At 36.1% G+C, this 27980-nt stretch overlaps 2 protein-coding genes across 2 annotated transcripts; both read left to right on the forward strand.

Moving 5' to 3' along the window:
* Positions 1-1495: 1495 nt before the first annotated feature.
* LOC146167431 (S-adenosylmethionine sensor upstream of mTORC1-like) lies at positions 1496-8241 on the forward strand. The gene is made up of 7 exons (XM_083389200.1): positions 1496-1770; positions 2677-2807; positions 3348-3529; positions 3988-4105; positions 4192-4287; positions 5283-5458; positions 7114-8241. The coding sequence occupies exons 1-7, from the start codon at positions 1698-1700 to the stop codon at positions 7346-7348; spliced, it is 1011 nt and encodes a 336-aa protein (XP_083245326.1). The 5' UTR covers positions 1496-1697; the 3' UTR covers positions 7349-8241.
* Positions 8242-11726: 3485 nt separating this feature from the next.
* Positions 11727-25800, forward strand: LOC146167432 (uncharacterized). Its single transcript, XM_083389205.1, has 13 exons — positions 11727-11850; positions 12454-12509; positions 13441-13545; positions 14344-14460; positions 15579-15737; positions 16545-16672; positions 17384-17469; positions 18205-18307; positions 19109-19274; positions 19798-19956; positions 22465-22641; positions 23746-23883; positions 25518-25800. The coding sequence occupies exons 1-13, from the start codon at positions 11840-11842 to the stop codon at positions 25643-25645; spliced, it is 1533 nt and encodes a 510-aa protein (XP_083245331.1). The 5' UTR covers positions 11727-11839; the 3' UTR covers positions 25646-25800.
* The last annotated feature ends 2180 nt before the right edge of the window (positions 25801-27980 follow it).

Consider the following 27980-nt stretch of genomic DNA (forward strand, 5'->3'; position numbering starts at 1 on the left):
ATGAAAGGCTGCCAGGTGCGTCGCGAACAAACGGAAAACGTATTCAAAATTATTGGACATATATTTTTTAACTTTTTTTTTTATTTTCGGCAATGTAATAAAAACTTAAGAAATATCTGTATACCAAAAAACGCTTTTTTGACCAGTGGAATTTTTAATTGTAAAAAATTACCTTTCAGTATTCATAATCAAAAACAGAGACTAACGAACTCAGACGATGCTCGACTGCGACTTTGTCTGTGTTCTGATGATTTACATGCAGTTAACCAAAATGAACAAGATTGAACCTGATGCACACTCTCGAATATGATATTCGCCATGGTCTTTCATTAGGGACGTCTCGGTCCGTCTTACAAATGCTTTGATCTATTTTATTTCTTGCAACGTGGCAAAACGATAATGTGCTTTGCAATTAGTGATTTCTACGAGTAGCTTTCATCGCTGGCGTAGTCGTTTGGCTGGAAAATTGTCTGCAGAAATAAAAGCGTTTATATAAAACATGTATCGCTTAAAACAAAAAAATAAGTTTTTCTGCGCCTAGCGGTTAGAGGCTAACCGTTAGACATTACGTATTTTATTTTAGGTTTGCTAATGGCAAAAAGACATTACACATAGCTTTCTAATAGCACTAAAAACAAACGTGAAGACTATAGAGCAGTGCTTGTCAACCTTTTTCAGGATGGTACACCCCTTTTACGTTTAGTTAAAACTTATACACCCCAGTCCACGCAATACGCAGAATGCGTAGTAATTATAATAGGAAATAGAAGGATATCCGTAGCATATCTTTAAAGAAATAATAATTTCATCAGTCATTTAATGCAAGTGTTGCTGATGTTGAATTTGTTCAGTCAATTGTGCGAACCGAGGCAGTAGCCTCGTTTCGAGTGCTCCTATCATAAGCGATAAACATCCTTGATAAAATTTCTTTTTTGGTTTTAATTTCAACAGGAGCAAAAAATCTTTGCTCGCAAAGATATGTCGTGGGCATGTGACAAGGATGGAAACGCTTTTTCACTGAGATTTCGGTATTTAGGACATGTTGAGAAGCGATACCGAAAATTCCACCCAATCTGTTAGAAATTAGTGCAGTTCTAAGCATAAAGGTCCACGACAATTAGGGCATCCAAGGGCAGAAAAGTCTGACTTTTAGACATTGAGGTCGTGGCAATGTACTAATTAGACCTTTAGGTAAACTCCCGGCATGGATCAATTGAAAATATTCGCTGAAAGTTTTGACAAAAGATAAGAAAATGTGAGATTAATAATACTCGACCTACCTGAACTAAAACGCTAACATTTACTAATTATTAAAAAAAAAATGATTTATTACTTGCTGAAGCAAATTTAGCAAGTTTATTTAAATAGGGGAATTCCCATATGTTCCTAAATTTTTTATCAACGAAAACTTAAATGCATTGACCATAACGAAATCTTCACACGACTGGACTACATTACTGTAGATATGTCTTCGGATAGAAGAACAACCCCAAACGCTTAGTTTTATCTGTCACTAACGCAGTCCGTGAACTGCACAAACGCAAGTTTTGTCTTGCCAACAAAGTCACATATCAATGTATATTGTATGTAGCTTAATTGACCATATCATATCTTGCTGGAATACTTCACTTGGTCGTAACATCTACCGCAAAAACTACTTTAATTTTTTGCGACATTTTCTTTAATTATAATTAACAATGGAAAATAAGTCCACGTCTGTTCGGACAATACGCAAAACACATAAAAAATTGCGGAAGCAGTTTTCCAAAGGTATGGTTGGTTGTTTTGGCGACAGCTAATTTATTGGTAATCTTGAATAATTGGTTAAATAGGCAGATGTATTTTAACTAAACTATGATTGTTTAGAGTATAATATTGCAAAAAACGTGTAAAAAATTTGGCTCAATAGCTGGTAAACTTACAAATATATTTTACATTAAGAAGGAACATATTTCGGCGCTCGTCTAGAATCCTACCACAACGAACATTATTTTGGTTAGGGTGCCGGTTAGCGTTTGGGTTTGGGTGAGTCCAGTAATAGTGTTAAACAATATTACTTGACCTACCCACACCCAAACACTAACCGACACCCTAACCCACATATTATGCATTGCTTAATAATCATTTCAACGTTGTGGTAGGATTCTAGACCAGCGCCCATATTTGCTTTGCTACAAGATTGTAGCTACAGAGTATAGTTGCTAACTAATGTTGATTTCAAGCTCTATTCGTTTTGTGATTATATAGTTTTGCTTCGGTTCTTTTGTTAACAACCGATGTAGCAGGTTACATTTTTTTTTAAATAATTTGTGTGCGCAACTGATTTGTTTTAATGCACATAGCACACCTAAATTTCAGTAAAAAGTTAAACAAGGTAATTAAATTACCAGGGCATTTGTGGGAAACAAGACAATCTTGTTCAATTATACATTTTATGATGTTTAGGTTAATTTTGTCTATTTAATACTTCTACCGAAAGAATTTTCTCCTCTTTCAATAAGCGTTGCTTTATAAAGTCTAAAAACACTATCAAAACTCTGTTTTAGAAAGTAGATTAAGTTTGTGTTCTACACCTGAATGTAAATATTCGCTTACACCTTTACCTTACAAACATGTCCCCAAAAACCATGACATGTGGTAACCCTAATATAAATGGTTGTCTTTGTATCTATATAGATCAAAACTTCACCAAACTGTGGCAACAACACTGCAAGAATGAAAAAGAACTGGAGAATTATGCAATAGCAATGAAGTCGCTTGCAAATAATGTTTGGGATGTTGATTGTGATGGAACAGACAGAACAAAGGTATATTTCGTTTATTACAAAGCTGTTTTGTTATACTTAATATAAACATACCAGCTTAACTGAATTTGTCAATAGACATTGTACGTTTAAAGTCAATATTGATTTGCCTATTGAAAAGTCAAATACCTTATCTCTTTACAAAACTGTTTGAATGGTCTTTGAAATTTATTTCATGTGCTGCTTAAGTTATGTGTTTAGAAAGTTACAGAATATAAACTTTTTTTGTGTGTGTTTGACTATTTGTTATTGTTTTGACCACATCAGTTATCCTTTGTGTTTTAAAATTATATTTAAAACACATAAAATGATTAAATTTAATTCTCTAAAACCGATCAATTTATTAGGCATATTAACAGAGGAACATTGCTTATCTTGGTGTACACTTTGCTTATCTTGGTGTACAGGTTGAAAATGAATAAAGAGTTATTCGAAACGTCCAAAATGATACCTACTTCTGTATGGGCATTGATATTCTTATTACGTCTTACTACAACCTCCAACCATTATGCTCCAAAGGTGTACACTTTGTTTTGTGTTTAGTGGTGCCGGACTGTATGTAATGACTATTTCAAGCATGGCGGACTGACAAGGCTTATTAACAAAGACCAGAGGAGAAAAGAATATTATCTCAAGCAGAAGGCTTCAGAGTTCTTGTGTGGATCTAAACCAATCAATGTATCTGCTGGCGTCGAGCAAAACGATTTAGTAGAGGATGTAGATAGGTTTGTTACTCCTTGACTATATTATATTTGAACCTGGATTGTGATAAAACTTCCTCCTATATGCACCTAACCCGATGATAACAATTTCGGGGTTGTCACAAAGTTTTAAAATTGTTTTGCTTATTAGAAGTCTTTGATATACCCTTTGTTTTTATATGTCTTGAATTATTTTATTTGCCGTTTAAATTATGTGTTTTAAAAGTGCCATAGTAGAGCAATTGTGTGTAACATTTTGTTATTATGTGATCAGATACTGCTTTTTTTGTTTTTATTTAAAACACAGAGAATAATCCAATTTGGGGTGTTTAAAATATTTAAAAGCTACAAATTTTCCCTCAAATGTTGTGACAACCCTAAAAATTCTGACTTTGGGAATTTCCAAATTATTTATATTAATAAACCAGCTTCAATAAAATATTGGAATTTGTGTGTATAATAATATGTAAATTATTTTCTAGAACACAATGGAAAGATGGCAATAAAATAAAGTTACTGGATGTAGGATCATGCTACAACCCTTTCCAGAAAATGGAAGAGTTTGAAACAACCGCCATTGACTTATCCCCTGCTAATGAGGTGATTGCACTAAATTAGCAAATACATCTGTATTTTTTGCTGATAACACAACTCAACTCAATATAATAACATTAACAACTTTGCAGAATGTCTTGAAATGTGACTTTTTGAGTGTGCCATTGAACAACAGCATGGCAGAAGCGCCAAATTCAATTCACAATGACACTGAAGACAATAATAAGGTAACATTTTTTCCTCAAAACAAAGTGTTAAAAATATAAAAGATTTTTAGACGGAAAAAAAATTACAAAGAATAATAAATAGATATTGAATAAACCTTTAAATACAACATGCTATAAAGAAAGAGGTGCAACTCCAGTTTAACTTCAGCCTAGAAAATAAAGTTGATTCCTGAGTTCAGTTTCACAGCCCTGTATTCTGCATATTCATGTAGCTAAAATAAGGAGGATATAGTTTAGTAACAAACTAACAATAAAACTCAAATTTTGAAAACCCTAATAAACAAATTATTGTGAATATACGCTTCAGAGGAATACTGTTCGACTAGCAGAAACCTGCTGCCAATGGTTTTCAATTGCATAAAGATACGCCCTTTTATAGGTATAGTAATTCAGTGTTGTGATATGCTATATACCTATCCACAATACGTGCTTGAAAAACAATCCACCCTATAATTTTTCACCTTAATTTACAGTGTATGATATGATATTGGTTCCGCATTTACGAAACGCACCACGGACTCATGCCTAATTAACCATTTCTGTTGAGTTCAACATCTGCAAAAGTATTGTTAATTAAGGTGTTTTTAACCAACAGCTTGTCAAAACAAATTATCCAGTCTCTTACTAACTAGGCACAAGGATATACCCATGTTTTGGGCTTTTTAACTACATAAGTTCAAATCTTTTCAATTATCTTCTTTCATTGTGATTATGAATGAAGCCGCGTTGAATCAAATTGTTAACTAAGCAAACAAACTTTTAACTCTTTAACACCTTCTTTCTAAATTAAATTTGACTCACTTTCCATTGCATAAAAATCCTAGCCCCCTAATCCCCCATTGTTATAATGAAATACTACTAAACTACACGAACAGCATAATTCTAAGTAAAAAATATCAGGGCCCGCCTAGACCTTTTTCGGTTTGGTTTGTAAAAAAACGACTCATAAAAAAGGCCGATCCTCGAATTAAATCATTCCACATTTGTCTACACAGGGTAAAGTCCTGAAAATCCTGCCGATTTGCCACTACCACGTGGTCGTTTTTTCCCTCCTGCTAACCTACCTACCATGTCCACACCAGCGTTGGAAGATGTGCGAAAAAGCTCACCATGTTTTGGCCACAAACGGTCTCTTGTTGATTATCACGCCAGATTCCAGCCATCAAAACAGGTTTTTTGTATATTTTTGTATATGTATTATTTTTTTACCAACTTATTTTGGCGTTAATGGTTCGAAATTTTAGTGAGACGTAGAAGAAACATCAGAGCTCATAAAGAAGTTTTACGAAACGTTTAAAATCCCCTATACACTTCTATATTGTCCACATAATAGTAAATCCAATACAACTACAAAATATGTTAATTAAACGTACAATAACATAGTCCAAGTCAGGTGTTTTTAATTAAATACCAAGTCATGTCCCAATCCAGTCATAATTAGAGCAAGCAAACTCGTGGTAAAGTCTTTGTAATAAAATAAAACGTTAAACTACTAAAGTTGGTAAACTCGTCCGTGTATGAGTAAACTCATCTAAGCAAATAACTCATCTAAGCAAAAACAAAAAGGCAACATTTGTTTTTTGTTGTTTTTTTAAATTGCCTATTGAAAACACCTTACTTCAACTCAATCTATCTGTCCAAAAGACTTAACTCAAGTCAAGTCAATTTTTTTACTCAAAGTGCGTAGAAAAATAGCAACCTGTTTTGAGTAAGTTTTGTAGCGCGAAGAAAATTCCAATACTGTGTTGTGACGAATTGTTGGTTTCATGTAACTTACTTTAATGCAGTTACCAAATTTATTTACTTTCCGGTTTTAGCGACACAGCGAATAAATGACGAATGTAAACGGTGAACAATGAATTACAAATCGATCCGAAACGCGTAACTGCTTACGCGAAATCGCATTACTATTTAAAACGCGGTACAACAGTTAAACGCGTTCGTTTCTGTTTTCATCTCATTCATAAAATCGGGCCGGCATTTTTGCTAACTCATTCAAAAAAAGGGCTCATACATAACTGTTACTTGCCAAATTCAAAGGCAAAGTATGGCATTGAACTGATTAAAAAGTTTTTACTCAAGGAAATAAATTGAGGTGACAAAGATATTTAAACGCTATATTGCTAACAACCGCGAATAAAACCTATTTTGTTTAAACACCAGCATCGCGTGATTAAATCAGAATAACAAGATTATCAAGATAATCTAAACCAGTGGTTCTCAACCGGCGGTCCGCGACATCTTTGCTGCCGGTCCACCAAATATATTACAATTTTATATCTCAATTGCAGAATGCAAGATGTTAAAGGCTTGTCCATCAAATTTAGAACTTCGCCAGTTCCGTAATTTGTGGTGACGTAACATAAAGTTAATGGTCTACTTTGTACTTCATCGTACGTCTCAATGCTACAGGTGTTGTGCACAACTGTTTAAAAGTATTCTACAACTCGTTTTTTTTTTAAGACTGTATTTTAAGTCTTTAACTTTAAGTTCAGTTGTATGCGAAAAACTTCAATAGAACCACGTATAAATAACACCTATGATATCAAAACGACAGAAGCAAATAGCTCATTAAATTAAAGTTCGAATTCTTTGCTTTCAAGTTGCATACTTTAACGTAAATACATTTTGGGTTAATTTTTTTTTTTTTCAACCGGTCCGCAACATTTGTTTTGAAATTTTACCGGTCCGTAAGCTCAAAAGGTTGAGAACCACTGGTCTATTCATCTCTGTCGTTCTACCACTTTTAATAAAAGGCAATAGTCAAACGTATAGCAAACAAATTTGCTGCGATGGAAAACTAACAAACCAACTTTATTTGTTCAGGCACGCCGCCTTGATGAAGGAGTGGCAGCGATCCATTGAATCAATCGGGTTCCAGAGGACGATCTACTCCAAGGACCGTCATCTTCACCTGATGGCATTCCGTAAAGTCCCAAAAGACTTTGTCTGGGATCGACGAAAAACTCAATGCCACGACGAAATAGGGGGAATACCCCAAATGCTGAACATACCTCAGGACCTTCGCGAGGTGTCCTCAGACGAAGACGATTCGCCCTAAAAGCAGTAATTGTGTTTTTCGAAATTCCCAAGGTTGGTGGTTCGATCCTCGGCTAAAACAAGCGAAGGCGTGGGCATAATTCTTTAGCTGCCAGGTCGAGATTCCTCGGGTTTCGGATTCGGTCTACGGCAAAGCATTTAAAGGCGGGGTTTGGTGCTTTACCTGAACAAAATTCTCCGGGTTTTTGGTTCAATTCCCGGCGTAGGCAAAGCATGAGTTAAACGCCTGAAACCTCGGGCCTTGAGATCACACAGGGAGTACAAGTCGCACAAAGAGCTAAGAAATTTAACTATCTTAAAAACGGGTTCGAACCCCGGCCAACGCAAACCTTGGTTTTGTGTTGCTCATGCGCTAAGCGCTTAAAAACCGTGGCGTAAATTGTATGCGGAGACCGCTATATGCTAGATTCCCGACTCAGACAGTAAGGCGGCGCCAGGGACCTCACTTCAACGCTGTAAGTGTGCAGTATGAAAATCATGGATATAACTCAAATGGCAATTAAGTCCTGAATCTTTTCCAATACTTACTAAATGAATACAAAGTCAAACTGTCCGTCGTGATTTTTTGTTAACCTAAAAGTGGAGCGTTTTTTAATCGTTTTATAATTTACGTCTCAACACGTTTACCCAGTTTTAGTACGACTCGCCCTAAACGCAGAAACTCAGTTGAACGGTTCCCTTTTGTATGTGTATTGGTTTGTTTTAACTACCTCTGAACAAACACCAAAAATCATGCCCAAAAGCTACGACGTACGATTTTTTACTGTTTTATCATCGTTTTAAACTGATAATATGTGTTTTTTTTATATTTCCTCGTAATTGCTTTTCTGGTTTGATACGTTTTTATCCGAAACCCGATTTTGATGACAAAATTTACGCCCGAACGATTCGATAGCAAATCATCATGACTTATATAGAAATTTTAAATGAGTACAAATCCAAAATTAGCCTTCGAATTGTCATTTTAGAAAAATCTTGGATCGTCATTTTGGAAAAAATTGGTTACAAGGTAGAAAACGCTTCATAAAATCGCAAAGCAAAGCAAAATCAGCTTGTTAGGGATCGGCACCGATATTCGCCCAACTAGTACCCATAATATACACCACTTGTAGTACCAGGTATTACAGTAGGCCCGCTTCGATAATAATAGTTTACATCTCTAACAATGCATTTGGTGTCATTTGACTTTCAACCACCCGAATATGTTTCAATTAATTTTTGTTTATCTTTAGATTGTTCACTGAATATAGCTATTTAATATCAATGAAATTCGCGTCATTTTTAAGTTTGAAATTGAATAAAACTTTTATAGAACCTAAGCCTGAAAAACATTGACTCAGCATTCGACTAATGCATCACGCTTGTCACAGAGCTAATAGTATGCTGGCACGGCAGGGCGTTTTTTCGACAACAATAGCTGGTATACGTCAAGCGTGCCGCCTGATTAAGACTTTCCGACTTTTTACCGCGAATTTGCCTGTATGGTGCCCAAATCAAAGCGCATGTAGAATAGATGACGCTTTATCACCATTGTATGTATTTTTTCTATTTTTTTATCGTTTTAACTTGATGATTTAATATGAAAGATTACGACTGTTGTTTTGTAGTTTTCGTCCGGTTGATTGTTAGCAGTTTACTTTACACTAGAAAGGGTTACACTTAATAAGAAGAATATAAGATCTTGCCTTCGGTGTGCCTCAATTTTCAGTTGTTCAGGGGTTTTACGGTGTAATATGAGAGAAAGTTATACCATCTAAATACCAAGTAGCTGCAAAAGAATCCAATACAGCAAAGCATCGCAACTAACAAGTATAAAATTGGGTCTAAAGTGAGCCTTAATTTTAAGTTTTTTAGGTTGTAATGTGGAAAGAAAATGCCAAATAATAATAGTTGCGGAAAAAAGTCAATCGAAGAACTCTTCAGCTCACGTTTGTCCTTATGTGCCATGTAAAATGGACTTCGTGACTATGACTGTTCTTTATTTAAATTTAGAGTTGCTGTTTTGTTTACCAATGTGGGTCATATTCAGGACAAGGCGGTCATTCCTTAAGTCGCGAAACATTTACTGGAACAAACATCAAGGACTGGTCACGTTTTTACTGTATTATATGTGTCGGGTTGCAGGTTTCAGTAGTCCCGGAAAATCCCTCGTTATAAGATTTAACCTGTCCGGATATCGAGTTACGGGAGTTTATCTAAGTGTAGCGCTGAGTCGGAACATTGAAGCGTTCTGCTCAAACTTAGAAGAATATCAAACCTCATACGAAAATAGATAGCATTATTTGAACGTCAAGGTAAACAACACTCAATATTATGTCATAGAGATTATAACTTGTGGTAAAATATAAACGAAATGTTTGACAACCAATGCCTAAGGTAGGATGCATTACATCAACCTAAATAAACAAAATTATTGGACCTTTCTTAATAACTGGTCTTTCTACAAATCTACAAGTTCTACCCGCACTATGACATCGATAAAGCGCATTGTCTTACTGGAACGTTTGAACAATGCTACCAATATACGTATACTATAGACTTTGATATGAGTCAGACCAGTTGTTTTATTGCCCGAATGATGTCAAGTTTGGCCCGGGGCACACTTTTAATGTTTTTGCGCGACGTTTTTGGCGGTGACCACCGGAACACAAGTTCGTGTTTTAATGCAGCGAGTCGAACTTGCTTCACATCTATTTCGTATTTGTGATGTTAAAGCTACACAGGGGGGAACAGGGACAACAGATATTCTAGATTTGAAAGTGGGGCAAATAATGACCTTTTGCCTGATATAGAGGCACTCTAATACGTTACCAGAAAACAAAACAGTTAGGCATAGTCTTTAAACTACTAAATTCGAGTTTTGTATATACCTTTGGAGTAGAGAAGTTCGGCTGATTAGAACCACGTCATGGTTTTACGGGTTTAGCGCGTGAAGTATATGTTGTAATGGGTATGTTTTGTGTTTAGAAACCTTACGAAAAAGATTTCTGTATTATCCATCGCGTAATCACTGTTGCATTACATGCATAGCCTATAGTCGCATTGAAATACTGATCTTCTTAAAAAGGTACAATAACCAGCAGCAGGTTATGCGTTTCATAGCGTCAGTCAACGCGCGAAATTTTGTAAAATGTGGGATGCGTCAATCTGCATGTGACGTACATCAACGCTAAATGAGTTCATGTTTAGCCTAGTAAGTCCTTAGCAACATTATCAGAAGTGCAAGTAAGATTGTTTAAACTTGTTGCAAAGTTAGATTACCCTGTTTTTATAAGTTTGTAAAATTAGATTTTTTGGTTCTAGAAGGAATTTAGTCGTGAAATATCCTAATTCCTATTTTTCAGTGCAGGGGTAATTTTGAACACAGTTGCGAAAGTCTCAACAGCGGCTAGCCTAAAAAGTTTGATATGAGATCAGGCTAGATTTTAGAACTTAAATTAAGGACATTTTGTAAAACATAGCACGGTATATTGTAAACCTATAGGGAGCTAAAAACACTACACCATAAAGGCCAAAATTAAATACAAATTGATGCTTGTTTTATCAGTTGTGCAAAGGTTAGTAATATGAGAGGGCAAAATTTTGAACGGTTTTTCGACAGTAATATTAACAACTCTATATGCATGAACGGCCTTAGTGAATTGGACTATTACTTAAGCCAGTTGGTAACGGATATGATGTCAATCTTCGTTAAGCATAGTTTTAGCGGATACGTAGTTCAGCGATTCCCAAACCAGGGTTGCTGAGAAGGCCTACAACAATTCCACACGAAGTTTAACATCTATATAAGGTTAACGTTAGACATGCAAGTGTAATGCGCGGTGTTGCAATAACTTAACTTAGGTTACTATTTTTAAATTACTTGGCTAAGTCTTTTGAGTAAAAAAATTGACTTGATTTACATCTTTTGGACAAATGTCTTGAATTTAGTAAATCTGTGGGACAAATGACTTGGGTTAAAAAACGTGTTATAATTAGGCATATTTTTATAAATTGGGTTTTATTCTATTTTTACCATATAAAACAATTTGCCTGCTATATATCACTTTTTGGTATTTTTTTCGTTCAGTTATTGCTCACGATAATCGGACCATTTTACCAATTTTAATAATTTAACGTTTTATTTACTTGTTTCCAACACTGGTAATGTGTGCTAAAGGCATTGGCGACTGAAAATGTTTGGTGTATCGCATTTAAATAGAAAGGTTGCACAAAATGTTGAGAAACTAAACGCGGTCGAAGCCTAAGTTGTTTGAAAAAACCGTGGCGTATAGGCTATACTTACAACGTTTAGAATAGCGTAAATTTGCATTTTGCGATAGTGTGAAAATGAAATGAGATACTACCGATCTATTTCAAACAGGCAAAAAAATTCCCCATTTTGTTTCAGGCCGCCTACTTCATAAAACGGAATATTTAGGAAAGCGTTTTGTTCCCCCTCTTGCTTTCAAAAGCATCTTGCTAACACCGCACTTTGCAAACGGACGAAGAAATGAAGCTCAGGTAAGACTGGTTTGAATTTATAGTGTAAGTGCTAACGTTTAAGAACAAAAAGTCACAAAGCCTAATTCTCCCTAAGTGGTCCCAGATTTTTATTATTATAAAAAATTGCCGCATAGATTGCCTATTGTTTTTAGATGCAACCAATTATTTCATACTATATAGCAGGTGAAACGCTTGTAGACATATTTTTTTCAAATCACAACAGATGAAAAACGTTATAGCCAGCACAGAGACTAATAAATATAAAAACATGACGGTTAGAGCCTAAAAAGCTGTCTGATAATATCGGGTCGGAGCCGAAACTCAATACCATGAGATCGTGGCATCTGCCGTCGCCTGATACTAAAGTAGTGTCGGTTTTAAATCGAATGAAATATGAAACATATTTCGGTCACTTTTAGCTATCGGAACCTACAATTTATTTTGGAAATTTGACAAAGGATATTATTGTATCTCTGAACTTGGCTAAAGTGACATTCACATGTCAATTAGACGAATGTTCAAGCGGATTTTTTCGGGTAATTTTACTTAACGTTTTGCCCAAGATAAAAATATCGGTTCTAATGTAAAATGTTATAATAAAAAAATGTCGTTGTTTTGCAGCATTTCGATAGCAGTCTCATCTGTATTGATCACGTGCTACGTCCATACAAGTACAGGTAGGTCAAGCGGTAAAAATGGTGTAACTTTAAGGTTACAAAGCAACGTATAGCCTGCAGGTCTGTGAAGTTGGTTAAAAAAACGAGCCCGACTCCGGCCTAAAAAATAAAATCGAGCCGCTCCTTTCTAAATAACTGATCCGCCGAGTTGGCCTCTGACTGTACAGCCAGTAAGCCAACATTTACGTTACCAAACCCGGATATCGGCTACAGGATGTCATATATCCCACCGACCCACAAAACGTGGAAAACTATTGCTTATTGGACCAATGAGTATTTTTTTTCCTTTAAAGTTTAAACAAACAACTCAGTAAACAAAAACCATCATTACACATTACAAGTTTTTGTTTAACAGTTTAACAAGGAGTAAGAAGTTGAATTCGACCCGTAGGCTAACATAAAGTTTATTTTTTATTTTTATGAAGTTCATAATAAAAAGGAAATATCAACGGTCGTTCAAGCAATTAACTTTTACCGTGTTGTAACAGTTTATTTTGAAAAGACTTTAGTCCCAGTCAAGGCATTTGTAAATTGGTGCTCTAGTCTCTTTAAATAGACACAATTAGCAGTCCAAGTCATCAGTTACTCAAATCCAGTACCAGTCTAGTCATTATGACAGCAAGTCAACTTATAAACAGTATATATTCAACTAAAAAAATAACAAAAAAGCAACGTATAGCAGGTCAACTGGTTTACGTGCTAAAATAAGGATAACTAGCCAAATTTTATAAAAAAGTGCTTACCGGTACCGAAAATATCTTATTTCAACCTAATTCATTTGTCGAGCAGACTTAAGTCAAGGCATTTGTCCAGAAGACAAGTAATGTCAGGTCATTTAAAAAAACAGTGACTTCAGTACACAAGTGATTACAACACTGAACTTGAAAGCTGTGTTTTGTAGCTGAAAGACACCTTTGCTTTTGTTTTACAGCCACATGCCTCGACTCACTAACAGCCTGCCCCGGGTACCAGTCGCTATGCTCCTCTGCAAGCGTCCGCAAAGCTTGTCCGCTCACGTGCAGCGCATGTGGCCAGGGTGAGTACTTTACTTAGTCGAAACAAATAACTCCACTTCAAATTATTTTGATAAATTTCAATGAAATTCAAATATTTGATAAATTTCAATGAAATTTTTTAGCGTAAAGTTTGATTCAACCAAAGTGCTACTGATAGTTTTTTGAACGCAAAATTTGTCAATATAATAATGTTTAGTTTGGATTTTTAATCCTATAAATTAAACGAAATACAAACTTTCTAAAATTGTGCAAGCTACTTGGAGCGATATGATGGTGATTCGAATTGTGTAAAAGCTGGTATTATCTCATTATTATCAAATTTGCCGATTTTGCCGCAAATGCTAGTTTTTCAACTTTCGTTTTTCAGTTTATCCTAGTTGCAAGACATTCAGCTGAATTTTAGTTCATAGTTTATGGTACGGTTTAGCAACGTCGGTAATTCTGGTTGCAGTTAGTCCGAATACGGGAAAGCTTTAATTTTAAATATTATCTAATTTGGAAAGGCAACTGAAACATACATATACACGATGCAATGTGTATTCCGTTATCAAAGTCTTCTGTAGTCCCACAGGCAAAGATAAATGCACACATTATATGGTACACAAGCTGCCTTTGGAAAGGCTTACCGATGGCAATGAGTCTAATCAGTATTGTAGTACGTGCAAGGTCAGGCTAGAAAAACCACTAGCCTGCGGTGAGTTTCGAACTCACGTCCTGAGGAGTCCCTTTCCGAAGGCATCTTGTGAAATTTGGAAAGATAAGAACTCGATGGTCCAAGCCTGGCTCACACATAAAAGTTTTTTGCGTCTTTTTGGCAGGCAGCTGTTCAGTTGACAACGGCGGATGTTCACATCGCTGCAACTCAAGTGGTGCTGTACCGAAGTGCGACTGCTTCAAAGGCTATAAGCTGGCTGCTGACGGGAAGACTTGCGTTGGTACGATGTTTGGCACACTGAGTATATATCTAGATATTTTGTTTTTGATGGTGTTTTAAAATACGCTAAAATTACGGTCAAATGTATTTTTAGAATGTCATACAAAAGAAAAACTTTATCAAATACAGTTATTTTTTGTTACTTTTATCATCGACGTTAAAAAACGTAAAATTCCTTTAAATGTGTTTTGTTTTGTTTTATGATGCCTTAAACGGAAATTTCCTGTCTAAAACGGAATGATTTCGTCAAATATATTTTTCTTCTATAAAGCCTTAAAAAACAAAAAAGTAAAAATTCTGTTAATAATGTGTTGTTTGTTTTATCGTGTAAAAGAAAACAAAAAAATTGTATCAAATACGGCTTATTCTGTCAAATGATTTTTTCTTTGATAAATTTTATTAAAAAAACATAAAAGTCCGTCCAACACGACCCAATTTAAGTCTACAAACGGGAGGAACTTATTCGAGTTAATGCAATAACTTATTTTTATTTTGATAGATCAACGTATTTCTGACATTTGTTAATAACACCAAATACAAACTTTGTTGTTCGGGGCACCAAGTGAAATTAGTGTGAAATCCAAACTTTTTGTATGTTATATACGTCAATTAGGAATTTAAAATTGTGATTTACTTATCGATATGAAATCCAAAGGTTATCGGTAGTGTATGAGACAACTTTGTTAAGTTAAATGTTGTTGTTGAAGAAATCTTTTTTCATATTAAAATTAGTTTTATATTTTAATAACAAATTTAAACTTTTACTTTACAGACAGCATTGTAAAATCCAAACAGTTGTGTTGGTGATATCAGAAGTCAATTTTCGCAATAAGTTTTTGTTTAAGATATCAATGTAAAGCCAAATTTAGTTAATAAGTAACAAATTCATAATCTCATGTTTAAAGCATCGACGTCAACCACAAACCTTCTGTTGAAAACAGGGCTGCGGAGTCGGTTAAAACAAATCAATGTCCACTTCGGCGCAAAAATGAAATTTTAGTCTGACTCCAGAGTCCCGAATCCGACTCCAGCCAAATAAACCCACTCCGCCAAGAATCAAGCCCGGTTCCACAGCCCTGCTTAAGATCAACGTTCAAATGATTGTTTTTTGTCTTTAAGATATTGACGAATGTACGGAGGGTCCCGACCCTTGCTTCCTTGGCCTTCCAGCCTTCTGCGTCAACCTGGTCGGCAGCTACACCTGTCAGTTTTACAAGTGCAAGGCCCCTGGCCAGATGAACTACTACAAGAACAAGAACTGCTGCAGAGCAACCAATGGTATAATGATGTCCGATGTTCCTTGTTTAGAAAATTTCATACTGAGCAAAACGTTCGTTTCAGTGAGCAGAATATTTTAACGCTGAGTTCACATAAAGAGTATAAGACGTAAAGTTACACTGCTGCTGAATAAGTAGAGATAAAGCGGTGGGAAATTTACCGACGTCTAATTAGTACTAGATTTACAATTTTGTTATGTTACCTTTAAACGCCTATTGGTCAAGTAAAACGTCACAAACGATATATTTTCCATCCTTTATTCATATTTTTTGCTACAATTTTTATCATTAAACATTTATTTTAATGTTTTTATCAACTTGAGAAACCACTGCTTTCGTTTTTTAACTGATCTTTTAATGATTTATTGCAATATTACAGCGCATCAGGTTTATGGACTTCCGTGCAAGCAAGGCTAAGCTAGTAAATAGTTAACCCGCAGCGAGATTTCGCGAGATTTTTAAAGACTTTGGACACACAGTACCATGACCGTCGGGCCACATTACATGCTTTTGTCTCCAAAAATGGTTTATTCCCATGATAAAACATTGCCACACCACCAATCTGGCTTTGCCAAGTCAAACTAAAAGTTTCCAATGTTAATTTTGCAATGTTGTTTGGCACATGGTACAAAGATGCCCAATGAAAAATAGCGATTCGATTACTCTCAGTAGTTTTTAGCACTTAAATTACAATTTCGCAAGGAAGGGATACTGACCAAAGTATTCCTATCTATAAAAGCGCTATGAAGCTTTTCACATCCGATAAGTCCTATACCTTGTGAAAACATACACCTTGCCTAAATTACAGGCCCATGCGGAACCAACCCAAGTATACGAAAAAACTACATGGAGACACGGAAAGATAACATGGCGTCGCCCACTAATGAGCGGGTATTCGGTGGAAAGGAGTCAGTTGCATCAGCATGGCCCTGGATGGTATTAATATGGTTATGTTTAGACCAGAATATAAAACTGTTTGCTACTACTGTCGGTCCATTAGCTGTAGGTTTAGTTTATTGAAATGAGAGATGCCAAACCTCCATATTTATTTCAGCCTATCACGACAATTTTTATTTTTTACATTTTAGGTTTAAGTACAATTAGTTAGTTAACAGTATAGTTTTTTGCCTGGCGATCAATGTACCGAAGTGTAGAACCTATAGTTGTTTTCTACTTGTTTGAATATATTTTCGGACTATTAGGTTTAGTAACTGATGTTTGGTGCAACTCGGAAGTGGCAACCTTTATAATTATTGTAGCCCACGACAATAGTTTAGGTTAGGTGATTTGGTTACAAAATACCAAACATTATCAATCCAACTGTTAGTTGGGCAAGAACGATCACATATAAAACTTGGTAACTTAACTATAGGCTACTTGTTGTTTGTCTCGCTTATGTAGGTTCCACGCCCCTGCTGGAAACAAAAGTTTGCAAAATTAAAGTAAAGAACTGTATGAAGTTTGTTGAGTAACTTTTTTTAATACATGTTTTCTATAATTGCGATATTAGCAGTGTCTAAGGATGAATCGATTCGGTACGAGCAGCGTATTTTTTTACTTATTCGGGTAAGAGGAATGAATCAACAAAAACATTTAGAAGCAAAGATCACAATTTTTTCCAGTTCCAATCATTGACTTCTTCTTTAGGCGCAGATAACATACAGGGGACGTTCCCACTGTGGAGGGTCCCTGCTCACATCGAAGTGGGTGGTGTCGGCTGCTCATTGCTTCGGGTAGGTCAGTGGTACTCAACCTTTTTTACGACAACCCGAATGCTTAGCGTACAAGCGAATATTCTTTTGACTGAACATTTTGTAGGCTTAAAGTGAACAAAACACATTGTAAAGTAGATCATAACTAAATTTGGATTTAATTATTACGAGTCATGTTTTCGTATTCGTGCCGCAACATTTTGGGGAAATCGTGCTCACAACCCAACTCAATAAATCTAACCATGTGAAAACTATCGCAGTCGGTAATACAATCAAATGAAACGGCAACCCGAATTTGCGTCGCAACTCATGGGTTGAGAAACACTAGGCAAGTAAACACTTGAACTATCTCTTTTTGCCAGTCCCGTTAACGCCTTGTGCTGTTCCAATGTACTGACAACCGCTCTTGTATGCCTTTCGCCAACAATAATACGACATTCAAATACAACATTCTTTGAGACCAAGATTCGCTTGCTATATATAAAGACAAACAATCCCCACATGCAACAATTTAAGTTTATACGAATTGGCGCTCACAATTCAGAAGTTTGGACCTTCCTTTAACATAAGTTTGGACACTTCGCAAAGTATATATGGGCCTTATGCTCTGCTTTTATAGATTTTCTAAACTTTTCAGGCTTTAATGCTTGTCGATTTTTTAAGTATTCATGGAGCCAGGGCAAAAACTCCGTCAGCGTTCTTATGTTGTGATAACTTATCAATTCAAACGGGTGTCACGTTTGATTTTTCCAACAGGACCACAAGTTACACAAACATGTTCGTATACCTTGGACAGACAAGGAGCGCAGACTTAACTGGGCTGGATAACACCCATAAAGTGCAGAGGACAATTGTTCAGGTAACTAGCCTGGTTTTGGGTGCTTGTTAAACAAGGTTCATATTTTCCCTAAATTCAGAAAGATATCATCCTTAAAGAATTATTATATTCTCACGCAAAAAAGAGTCATTCTATCAAACGAATTTGGCAGAATCTATTATGTTGTAAAAATTGTTTTTTAACATTGTTGAAACATTGGTGTGTTATATAAGTGTTTGGTAAAATATTTATCATTTTCAAAAAATATATTGTTATGTTGCTTTAGTTTAAAAAATATAAAATTTGGTCACTTAAAATCTACAATAGGTCAGTGAGCCATTATGTGACCCGCGGACCACAACACTCAAAAAGCAATACAAATTTTGCCAGTTAAGGCAAGTTGTGCGGGTTTGCGCGAATCTTCACACTCTTCGCAGTGTTACTTTAGTATTGTAAGTAGGGTAATACCTTTTCAAGCAAAACGTTATCCAATTAAACCTACTGTCTCACGATGGCGAAGGTTATGAGTTCGAACCTCAACCCAGGCTGCTTTTTCTAGCTTAGCTTAAAAAAAACTTAATTGGTCGACTTACGAAAATCCCTAATTGGTCGACTGATTCTGTTGACGTCACGTTTTAACATAAATTTTATGACGACCTCTATAAATTCTCATGCCCTACTTAAACAAAAAGTTTGGATCTGCCATGACCATACAATCCTTGTCATTTTATAAACGCGTGCATAAATCCAAGACACCTTGTCCATATGATTCTGTATATATTGGGTTAGGAACACTTCCATATCACCTTACACAACATTGTAAATGATCTAATCCCGTTCCAGCTGATAAAACACGCCAACTACACGCAATTCTTCGAGAACGACATCGCCCTGCTCCGCTTGAACACAGAAGTTATAGTGAACGCCGTAATCACACCGGTGTGTCTGCCTTGCGGGGAAGTCCCCGAAGTGGGTCACAAGTGCTGGGTGACTGGCTTCGGGTTGACAGGTGAAACTTTTTCGGGTTGACCGGTAAAAACGTAAAAAACAAGTACATATATTAATAATAATAATAAACATATTAGTATATGTAAGTAAACTAGAATAAAAGACCAACAAGCTATAAAAAAAATATGTTGTCTTCATAGACTAACAAAGGTAAAATGCTTTACCATATTTTGTTTATTATCCTACCTTTTATATGTTAGAAGAAAATATAAACCAGTGGTTCTCAAATTGTGCTTCGCCGAACCTTTTGTATGTTAGACATATACGTATTACAAGTAGGCATGAAGACAAACTTTCGAAACTTAAATCGGCATTATTTGATAGAAAACGGATAACATTTTGATATCTAATAACTTTGAAGTGCTTATATTCCATTTAAAAAGTTGCCTGGGTAAATGCAAAGCCACCATATCGGATTTAATAAAATCTACAACTGCATATAAACGATCTAATGTAGCCCGAAAAAAAAACTTCTGTTGTGTCCAACCAAAGATACGATCTTGCAAAGTTTGCTTAATTCGTAGAAAGCAGCGGGACGCGCTCGTCGGAGAAACTTCTGGAAGTCGACGTTCCCATCGTGGATTCGAACAAATGCGTTAACGCCTACTCCGGTTCTGCCCAAATACACCCGGACAAAATGATCTGCGCAGGTTACGACGAAGGGAAGAAGGATGCCTGCCAAGGTTGATCATTACTTAAATTACGTGGAAAGCAAAATTCCCCCCAAAAAGTTTTACTTGCATTACAATTCCGACCGGACTGACTGGTTTCGGTAAGCCTTTTTTGAAGGTATCTTGCGCACTATATAATGGTTGCCGTTATCGATGGCCATTGCGACTTCAGAAGGACTTAACACAGAATACACATCGAATATATGTAGGTTACAGTAGGCTTGCCATACGTCCCGGTTTAGCCGGGACAGTCCCGGTTTTAAGGCCTTGTCCCGGTGTCGCGCCCGGTTAACCATTTTGTCCCGGATTTTTCAAATTTAAGAAAAACATTACAAAATGTAAAACTCTTGAGTAAGGCATTTAGCAATCCTTTCTCAAAATTGCTGGGAGATATCTTTTTAGGAAGGTAAGCGAGCGCCGTCGCGAACCGGTCACCGTTAAGCAATTTTAATTTTCAAGGATTTTTTTCACGTATGACGCAGTTTGGTGCCGGTATTATTAAGTCTAAACAATTGCTGTTACAACCTAAAGTTTAACGTTTGTTAGTAATTCTGGATCGATAAATGTCGCGAGTTTTCAGCATTACAATCAAATTGAAGTCATAACATACTGATTGCCTTAACAAAAATAAGTTTTAATATTTCCAACTTAAGACTTATGTTTAAAAACTTCTTGATGTTTGTTACCGCGCAAAATTTAGGTAAAGTTCGCAAAATTTCGCATTTAAAGCGGCGGTTTTAATAGTAACCAATTTTCAGTTTCAAACGAGATTTTACTTACGTTGTAGGTACGCAGTATAGTACCAGGATTACGTATTTGCTGAATATCCCGCAATGCGAACAATGGCTGCTATACAACTTAAGGTTTTACGTTAGTGAGTGGTTCCCTATCGATATATGTCACTGGTTTTCGTTACGTAAAAGATGTTTGACGTGCTTAGCCGTTGGGTATTTAGACATTTTATTTCAAATAACCACACATTATTTGCAATTTTGTTTCAACAAATGTAAAATTTTAGTTTGCGAAGACTTTTTAGAAGTTTCACAGTCACGCAGATAAATGCGATAATTTATAACACGTCATCCGATTAAATGCTGCTTCCACACAGGGTAGAGAATGTGACACCACTTGTGGGGAATCATTTAGTTAACCCATTTCAGGCACAATAAGCAAAACATAGTGAAGGGACGACCAACATATATGCTTTATAACAATTAACGATTGGAGAATTTAAAATGTTTTTTTTAGAAAAAATTAAAATGTTTACGACTTTACACACTATAGTTAGCACTCAAGCCAAACATTACTTTTTAATAACATGATAAATTACCTTTTTAAATCATCGGCAATAACACGCGGCTCAAGCAAATGACGCAGAATACAACCTAATATGTAATAGTTTTAACAGGCCAGCTTGATAAAATCTTGTATTTTGTTTAACTTATGCTTGAGAATGATTTGGTCCGGGGAATAAGAGTTTATTATGGACACAGCGCCTTTGCCAACATGTACGGCCTAAAATTGTTGCTGCTTTCACGAGGGCCGCATCCTACTTTAATTGTAGAACGTATTTACTCAACTCATTTACCACAATACAGACAATACTTTCGGCTACAATTTAAATTACTTAAACAAACCACCCTTAAAACTAGGGCTCTAAAAAATACCCCCTGACAAAATATAAAACAACCGCAACCCCGTTAAGTTAATTATTTGCATTAAATTATTTTGTATTAGGTCTACAATAAGTTTATTTGCAGTTTTCAAAATGCGTCCCGGATTCACGTTTCTAAAAAATGGCAAGCCTAGGTTACAGTTATATATGTGCGTTAGAGTTTCTAAAAAAAAACGGTCTGTTGATCCCCTCCAATAGAGGTTGTATGTACGACTGTACGACACGTACAGTATGCAGCAGGTGATGGTGCTTGCACTATAACCCTGATTAGGCTGAACAATTTCGGAAAGCCGATCCGAAGACATCTTGTGCAATCGTAATAACGTCTACCACTGACAAAGTGTTTTATTATAAAATTAAACTATTTATCTCAGGCTTTGCACACGGTTGATTGCTACATGTTTTTAATGGTTTTTGAGGTAAAATATTTATAAGCGGACAGGTTTATCTGTTTTTAAATATTTAAATATTTTATGTATTTTTATATCAGTGATTTGTTTTTTTTTAGTCAGCTTCGATTGCAACTTACTGTTTTTTGACGCGTGCTTTTTTCCAGCTAGCGAACACTTAGGTCGGGAAACAAGACATGTTATCGGCACATATCGATACTTGTCCGATACTCGCGCCTGTGACCTGAATATAAATGTGATAGTAATAATATTCGTTCCTGCTCAACTTGTCGCGGACCTCGTGTACGCGCACAAAACTTTTATACAAAACCTGTGAGAAAAGCCGCATGGGGCGACATCAAATAAAATTTAACAAATAAAACCAACAACAAATTAAAACTGCATTATCATTTTCATAGGGTTTGAACACCACTGAAAAAAGTCTGTGCATTACAGGCGATTCGGGCGGCCCAATGGTGTGTCAGCGGGCCGATTCGTGCGAATGGTACCTCTCCGGTCTTGTGTCGTTCGGTAAAGGTTGCGCTCAGGCCGGATACTACGGCGTCTACACCAACGTGGTCAACTATGAAGCCTGGATCCGCCTTATGCTGGGAAAGGACGCTGACGGCCTTTGTGAGTACCTCAGTGGCGTGTTAGTTTAGTGAACAAATTGTTTTTTTGTTGAACGGATATCGAAAGCCCTTGTACAGAACTGCGGCTGTTTAAATCTTAAGATAATGGCTGAAGGTTTTAGTTTGACGTATAGAATAATCTCAAAGCCGATACTAAAGTATATAGGTGGTATTTTGTGCCCATTTCGAATAAATCTTAAGATAATGGAAGAACACTGTAGTTAAGACTTCAAATGAATATCAAAAGCCATACAGAATAGGTACCATTTTGTAAACGCTTCTTTAAATCTTAAGATAATGGCTGGACATTGTAATTAGACGTTAAATAAATATCAAAACCCATAGAGAAAACGTAGCATTTTGCATATTTGTAAGACGTATAGAATAATATCAAAGTATATACTGAAGGCAGTGTCATTTTTGCAAACGTTTCAAATAAATGACTACATAGTGGCCGCATATTGGCTGGAGGTTGTAGTTAGACGTACAAATAATTTCAAGGCTCATATAATAGTAGTTATAGCATTTTGTACCCATTTCTAATCAACCTTCAAAGAATCGGTGAAGGTGTTGGTTATACGTAAAGAATGATATGAAAGGTTATACACAAGTAGGTAGCATTTTGTGGATATTTCGAACAAACCTTAAGATAATTGTCGGAGGTTTTAGTCAAACGTATAGAACATATATAAAAATACAATACACAAGCTGGTGGCATTTCGAAAACATTTCGAAAAAAAGTAAATACTTCAACATATTTTCAATATGATTTTTTTGAAAGCCAAAAATGCAACCTATACTTCTATACAGCCTTGATATAGTCATTTAACGTTCAGCTACAACCTCGAGCCATTATGCTCTTAAATTTGATTTATTTTAGTCCCCTAAATTGCAAAAAAAATTTCAAATTAGCATAAGTCCAAAGTTTTTTTACAAAATGCCAAGTGGTTTTTGATATGATTAAACTAAACACCCGTTCTTAAAAAACACCTCTTTCAGCTAAACAAAATCGGCTGTAATCCCACAAACGAAAATCAAAGTGAAACTGTATGGATATATACGAAAGCGATTTTCACATAACATGCAAACTTACCTACCTTGCCAGGCACCCGTGTGTACAACGGTTGCAAGGGAATGAACGACGTGGCTCGCGATTGCGAGGACCAGTTGGATCGCTGTACGAGCTATCCCGACTATATGGAAGCAAACTGCCGCTTGTCATGCTGTCGACTAAAAAACGGAGGTACGTTGCCCTTTTGTACCAAAAACAATGCATCTTCCGAAGTGTAAAAAAAGAAAACAGCCTTTTGCCGTATCAAAAATGGTAACAAGAGTGTGCCTCGAGAGATGATAAATTGTGCCGCAGAACAAGGTTTTTTAATAACCTATTCGTATTGCAAAAAGGCATGGAGCCAAGCGTTAGATATACCACAATATATTTCACAGAACTGCTACCATAATATTTATCTAATGCCTTGTTGTATCGCCTAGGGCAGCGCTTCTCAACCGTGGCCCTCGAACCCCAAGGGCACACAACAATATCTTATTTCAACGAATATCCAGTTTGGCACAAAATTGTCGTTTTCATTATATCTTTAGAGACTTTCCTTGCGACTGTTTGTGAAATATTTTTCTAATTCGTGAGCAAGGGAGTGGTGGGCAGAAAAAGTTGAGAGCCAAAAAAGGTGAAAAGACCACTTGTATAGGGTAATTGCCAAGAAGTAATAATACTGGGTTGTTATGTTGTATGTTATGAAGTGAACAAAATACACTCGATTAAGGTATAACGTAATTAATAGCATCAGAGACTATTTGAGAAGTGTATTTCTGTTTGTTGAAAACAGTATTGCAGTTGACATGAAAACTTATGTGTAAAACCAAACTTCAAATTTTGTATTTCGAGTTTAACTAAAAAGTCGTAAGAGTGACGCTGGTAAAAATGTATATGTTAAACCTCGGAGATCAACGTTTAAAGTTGGCGACTCTGTAATGCAAAAAGGATTAGAAAATCAACTCAAGCTCAAAATTTGCTGGAAATATACGTTTTTATAGGCTTACAACCAGGGCGCCCGCAGAAAATTTTCCAGGGGGGGGGCAACCAGGGGCGTAACCAGAAAATCAAAAAGGGGGGTCTTGAATTTTCAACTTACGGATTTCCCCTATTTTTCGTCTGACGTTAATGAATAATGGCGTCATAAAACAGTAACAGTATGCCGTCATAGAATGGTGATTGCAAGACGTGATAAAAAACTAATCAGAAACAGCCAAATACGTCCAGCAAAAGCGACCACGTGCGTCGTCGACAATCCTGTCAGTCGCCAGCTGCGAAATCACGGTGTGCAATCGTTGACTTCAGGCAAAAAAACAAACCAAGACCGTGAAATATGTGTGTTTAATTGTGGTAGAATCATACATAATTCGACTATCAGCAGCGCAGTTTTCAAGTTCCATGAACGGAACGAGCGCTAAATTACAAGCACGTCTTTCACCACCTGCAATACTAAACGAAGATCTATTTTTCCGGGTGTTATTAAGCCACGATTAGCGCAACATCTGCGCCAAGCTATGTGCCAAATCAGCTAAATGGGGGGGGGGGGGGGGGAGTGCCCCCTTGACCCACCTTGCGGGCGCCCTTGCTTACAACCCATTGGTAAATTAAAATGTGAGCACATAGACTTACCTATATGAAAAAAAAGAACAATATTAAAAAAACGCTATATTGGAAAAAAATCAATATTGAAAAAGGGCAACAAAGAACCCCAATTTATATATTTTTTTTATTTTCTTTAAACAAAAAAATAACCCTCTTCTATGATTGTCAAAAGCAATTTCAGCTATACATGAAGTAAAGGTAAAATTTTTACTTTTTCCTTTCAGAGATTTCCAAATGCTTCGACGATTCCGGTTTCGGCGCAATTTGTCGAAATTACAGTAAAGTCTGCCAGAATTCGCGAACCAAAAAGTTCTTGCAGAAGCATTGCAGGAAAACCTGCGGTTATTGTTAGCTTTTTGTTTTTGTTTATTTCTATGGGGCACGTTTTGCGCCATAATTTTTATTCCATTCGCATCGTTTCTTTCTCGTCAGGTTTGCTTTTATAAAATGTATGTTTTGTTCTAGCGTTTTGCGATTTTTATGTTTGTTGTGCTCGATTTTTAATCGTAAAAAAAAACTGGAACACGTAACTGTTTTTTTTACATACGAGTACAAATGATGATCTGAAAAGCTTGCAAATGAAAATAATTATGTAACATATTTAGCAAAAAATGAACGGCATGGCATTTAATGACATGGTTACGTTATTTGTTTCGAAAATTCCACACTAAGCAAACAAATATTGTGACCTGAGAAGAAAAAGTGAGAACCAATCAGGTAGAAGGGAACAATTAAACAGGGAAACTTTTTAATTTTAATTAGGTAAAGATAAAAGTTTAACGTTACGCTGTCGTACAACATGGCTTACTTGGTAACGTAAATTGCGGCAATGTTAGGTATTTTACAGACTGCTATATGACATATAGCAGTTTATCTGACTTAGGAGAAAAAGGTAAACAATTGATACCTTTGAATGAGAGCAATTTCTACAGATCCGGAGTAATATTGTCTAAATCGCACCTACAAACTATGGCCGTTTTAACCATAGGAATGTAATATTTTACACTTTTTGGTCATCTCGTCTGTCTTAAAGCGGGGCAACTAACATTTCTTCATAAAAGGCTGTATATCTACAACGACTGGTGATTCTTAACGGTTGCCAATACCAAAGAAGAAACCTTGGTAGCCCGGTTGCACTTTTTCCCGTTATGGTTGCCTGCTCCAACGGCGAATTGCGCAGACACTGTCGGTCAAACGGAAACCGCAAAACGAGCACTTTGCCGAAATTCAAGCCGGGAATCCGTCGCCACCTATTGCTTCCGAAGGGCTTACAAATAGCTGGAAGTGAGCAAGATTGCCTTCAAACAGCGAGCATCCAATTAGAACGTTGTCTGAGCAAATTTGTCCCTTGAGTTAGTTACTAGTTGGACTTTGTAGGAAATCTTGTTGTTGAGTGGTTATTAGTAAGGTTATAGAAGGTTTTTTGGCGCTGGTCTAGAATCCAACCACAATGCACATTATTTGGGTTTATGTTTAAATATATTTTTTTCTTTATTGTTAAATAATTTCTATAATATTGCTTGACCCACCCACAGTCCATAAACTAACCCAAATATTGGGCTTTTTGTAGGATTCTAGACCAGCGCCGTTTTCACTCGTTGTATAGCAATGCATGAGTCAATTTCGTTGAAAGGGCCAGGGCGTATCTACGTGTTGGACCTATGCGGTCAGGATGTCAGCTATGTGACAATATATATTTAAATATTCGAGTTTATATGTGTCGTTCTATGTGCATCAGTTGCAAATGGTTGAAGGAAAGCCAAAATAGACAGTTGCATTAAGCAGGATTTTATGTGTTGATCTTGTTCGCAAATCAAATAAATCAAGTGCAGACATGGGTAGGCTTACCAAATTTTGGGGGGTTTAAATCGGTACATTTACAAAAAAGGCTCCAGATCCAGCACATTTTGTTGTCATTCAAGTACGACGTCAAAAAATGTGACGTTGCGTGACGTCACTAAACATGTTACTAAAGAAGGCCTGTAGTTTTCAGCCAAAGTGCAATAAAAATAGGACTGATTGTGTCGCGATTGTCCGATAAGCTGCTGGAATACCACCTCTTACTATTACTGTACTATAGCTAATGCGCTAACAATTAACCCATCACTAGAAGTTACAATCAGAATTGGACAACTAGAATTGTATTAGCTTTTTCAAATTAGATTAGAATTCCAATTACCGAACCCTTAACACTCGAATTTAAACTAGAATTACTTTTAATTATTCACAATCAATTTAATTTAAATCGCAAATTATTCTAATAGGAATGCGAATCATAAACACGTGTGTGCTAATTTTTATGTTTTTTAGCATAGCATATGCATTTCAGACTGTAAAAATTACATACATTCGTTCTAACCAAAAAAATTTAATTCAAATCCTTTGTTTTGATCGAGAAACTAAAAACTAGAGTTGGACAAAGAAAGCCTACCATTTTTGGTAAAATCCAAATTAGATCAGAACTAGAATTAGAGCACACAAGCAATTCACAAATCAGATTAGAAATAGAATTAGTCGCATTTTGCTCTAGTTCGTTAATTAGAATACTAGAATTATATAGTTGTCCAAGTCTGGTTGCAATTGCACTAGTAACGTAACAACTCCATTATACGCCAGAAAATTAAAAGGCAAAACGGGTAACGCTTTTCATCAAGTTCACAAAACAGGCCAATCACAGCGAACTAATG

The sequence above is a fragment of the Ascidiella aspersa genome, chromosome 1, assembly GCF_963924565.1.
Source record: "Ascidiella aspersa chromosome 1, kaAscAspe10.2, whole genome shotgun sequence".
Classification (NCBI taxonomy): domain Eukaryota; kingdom Metazoa; phylum Chordata; class Ascidiacea; order Phlebobranchia; family Ascidiidae; genus Ascidiella; species Ascidiella aspersa.

Coding starts and splice junctions, on each gene's coding strand:
- LOC146167431 (XM_083389200.1), top strand. CDS start 1,698: ATGGAAAATAAGTCCACGTCTGTTCGGACAATACGCAAAACACATAAA. Junction 2,808..3,347: donor ATGGAACAGACAGAACAAAG/GTATATTTCGTT, acceptor TTTTGTGTTTAG/TGGTGCCGGACTGTATGTAA. Junction 4,288..5,282: donor ACACTGAAGACAATAATAAG/GTAACATTTTTT, acceptor TTGTCTACACAG/GGTAAAGTCCTGAAAATCCT.
- LOC146167432 (XM_083389205.1), top strand. Junction 13,546..14,343: donor GTGCAGCGCATGTGGCCAGG/GTGAGTACTTTA, acceptor TCTTTTTGGCAG/GCAGCTGTTCAGTTGACAAC. Junction 18,308..19,108: donor TGCAGAGGACAATTGTTCAG/GTAACTAGCCTG, acceptor ATCCCGTTCCAG/CTGATAAAACACGCCAACTA.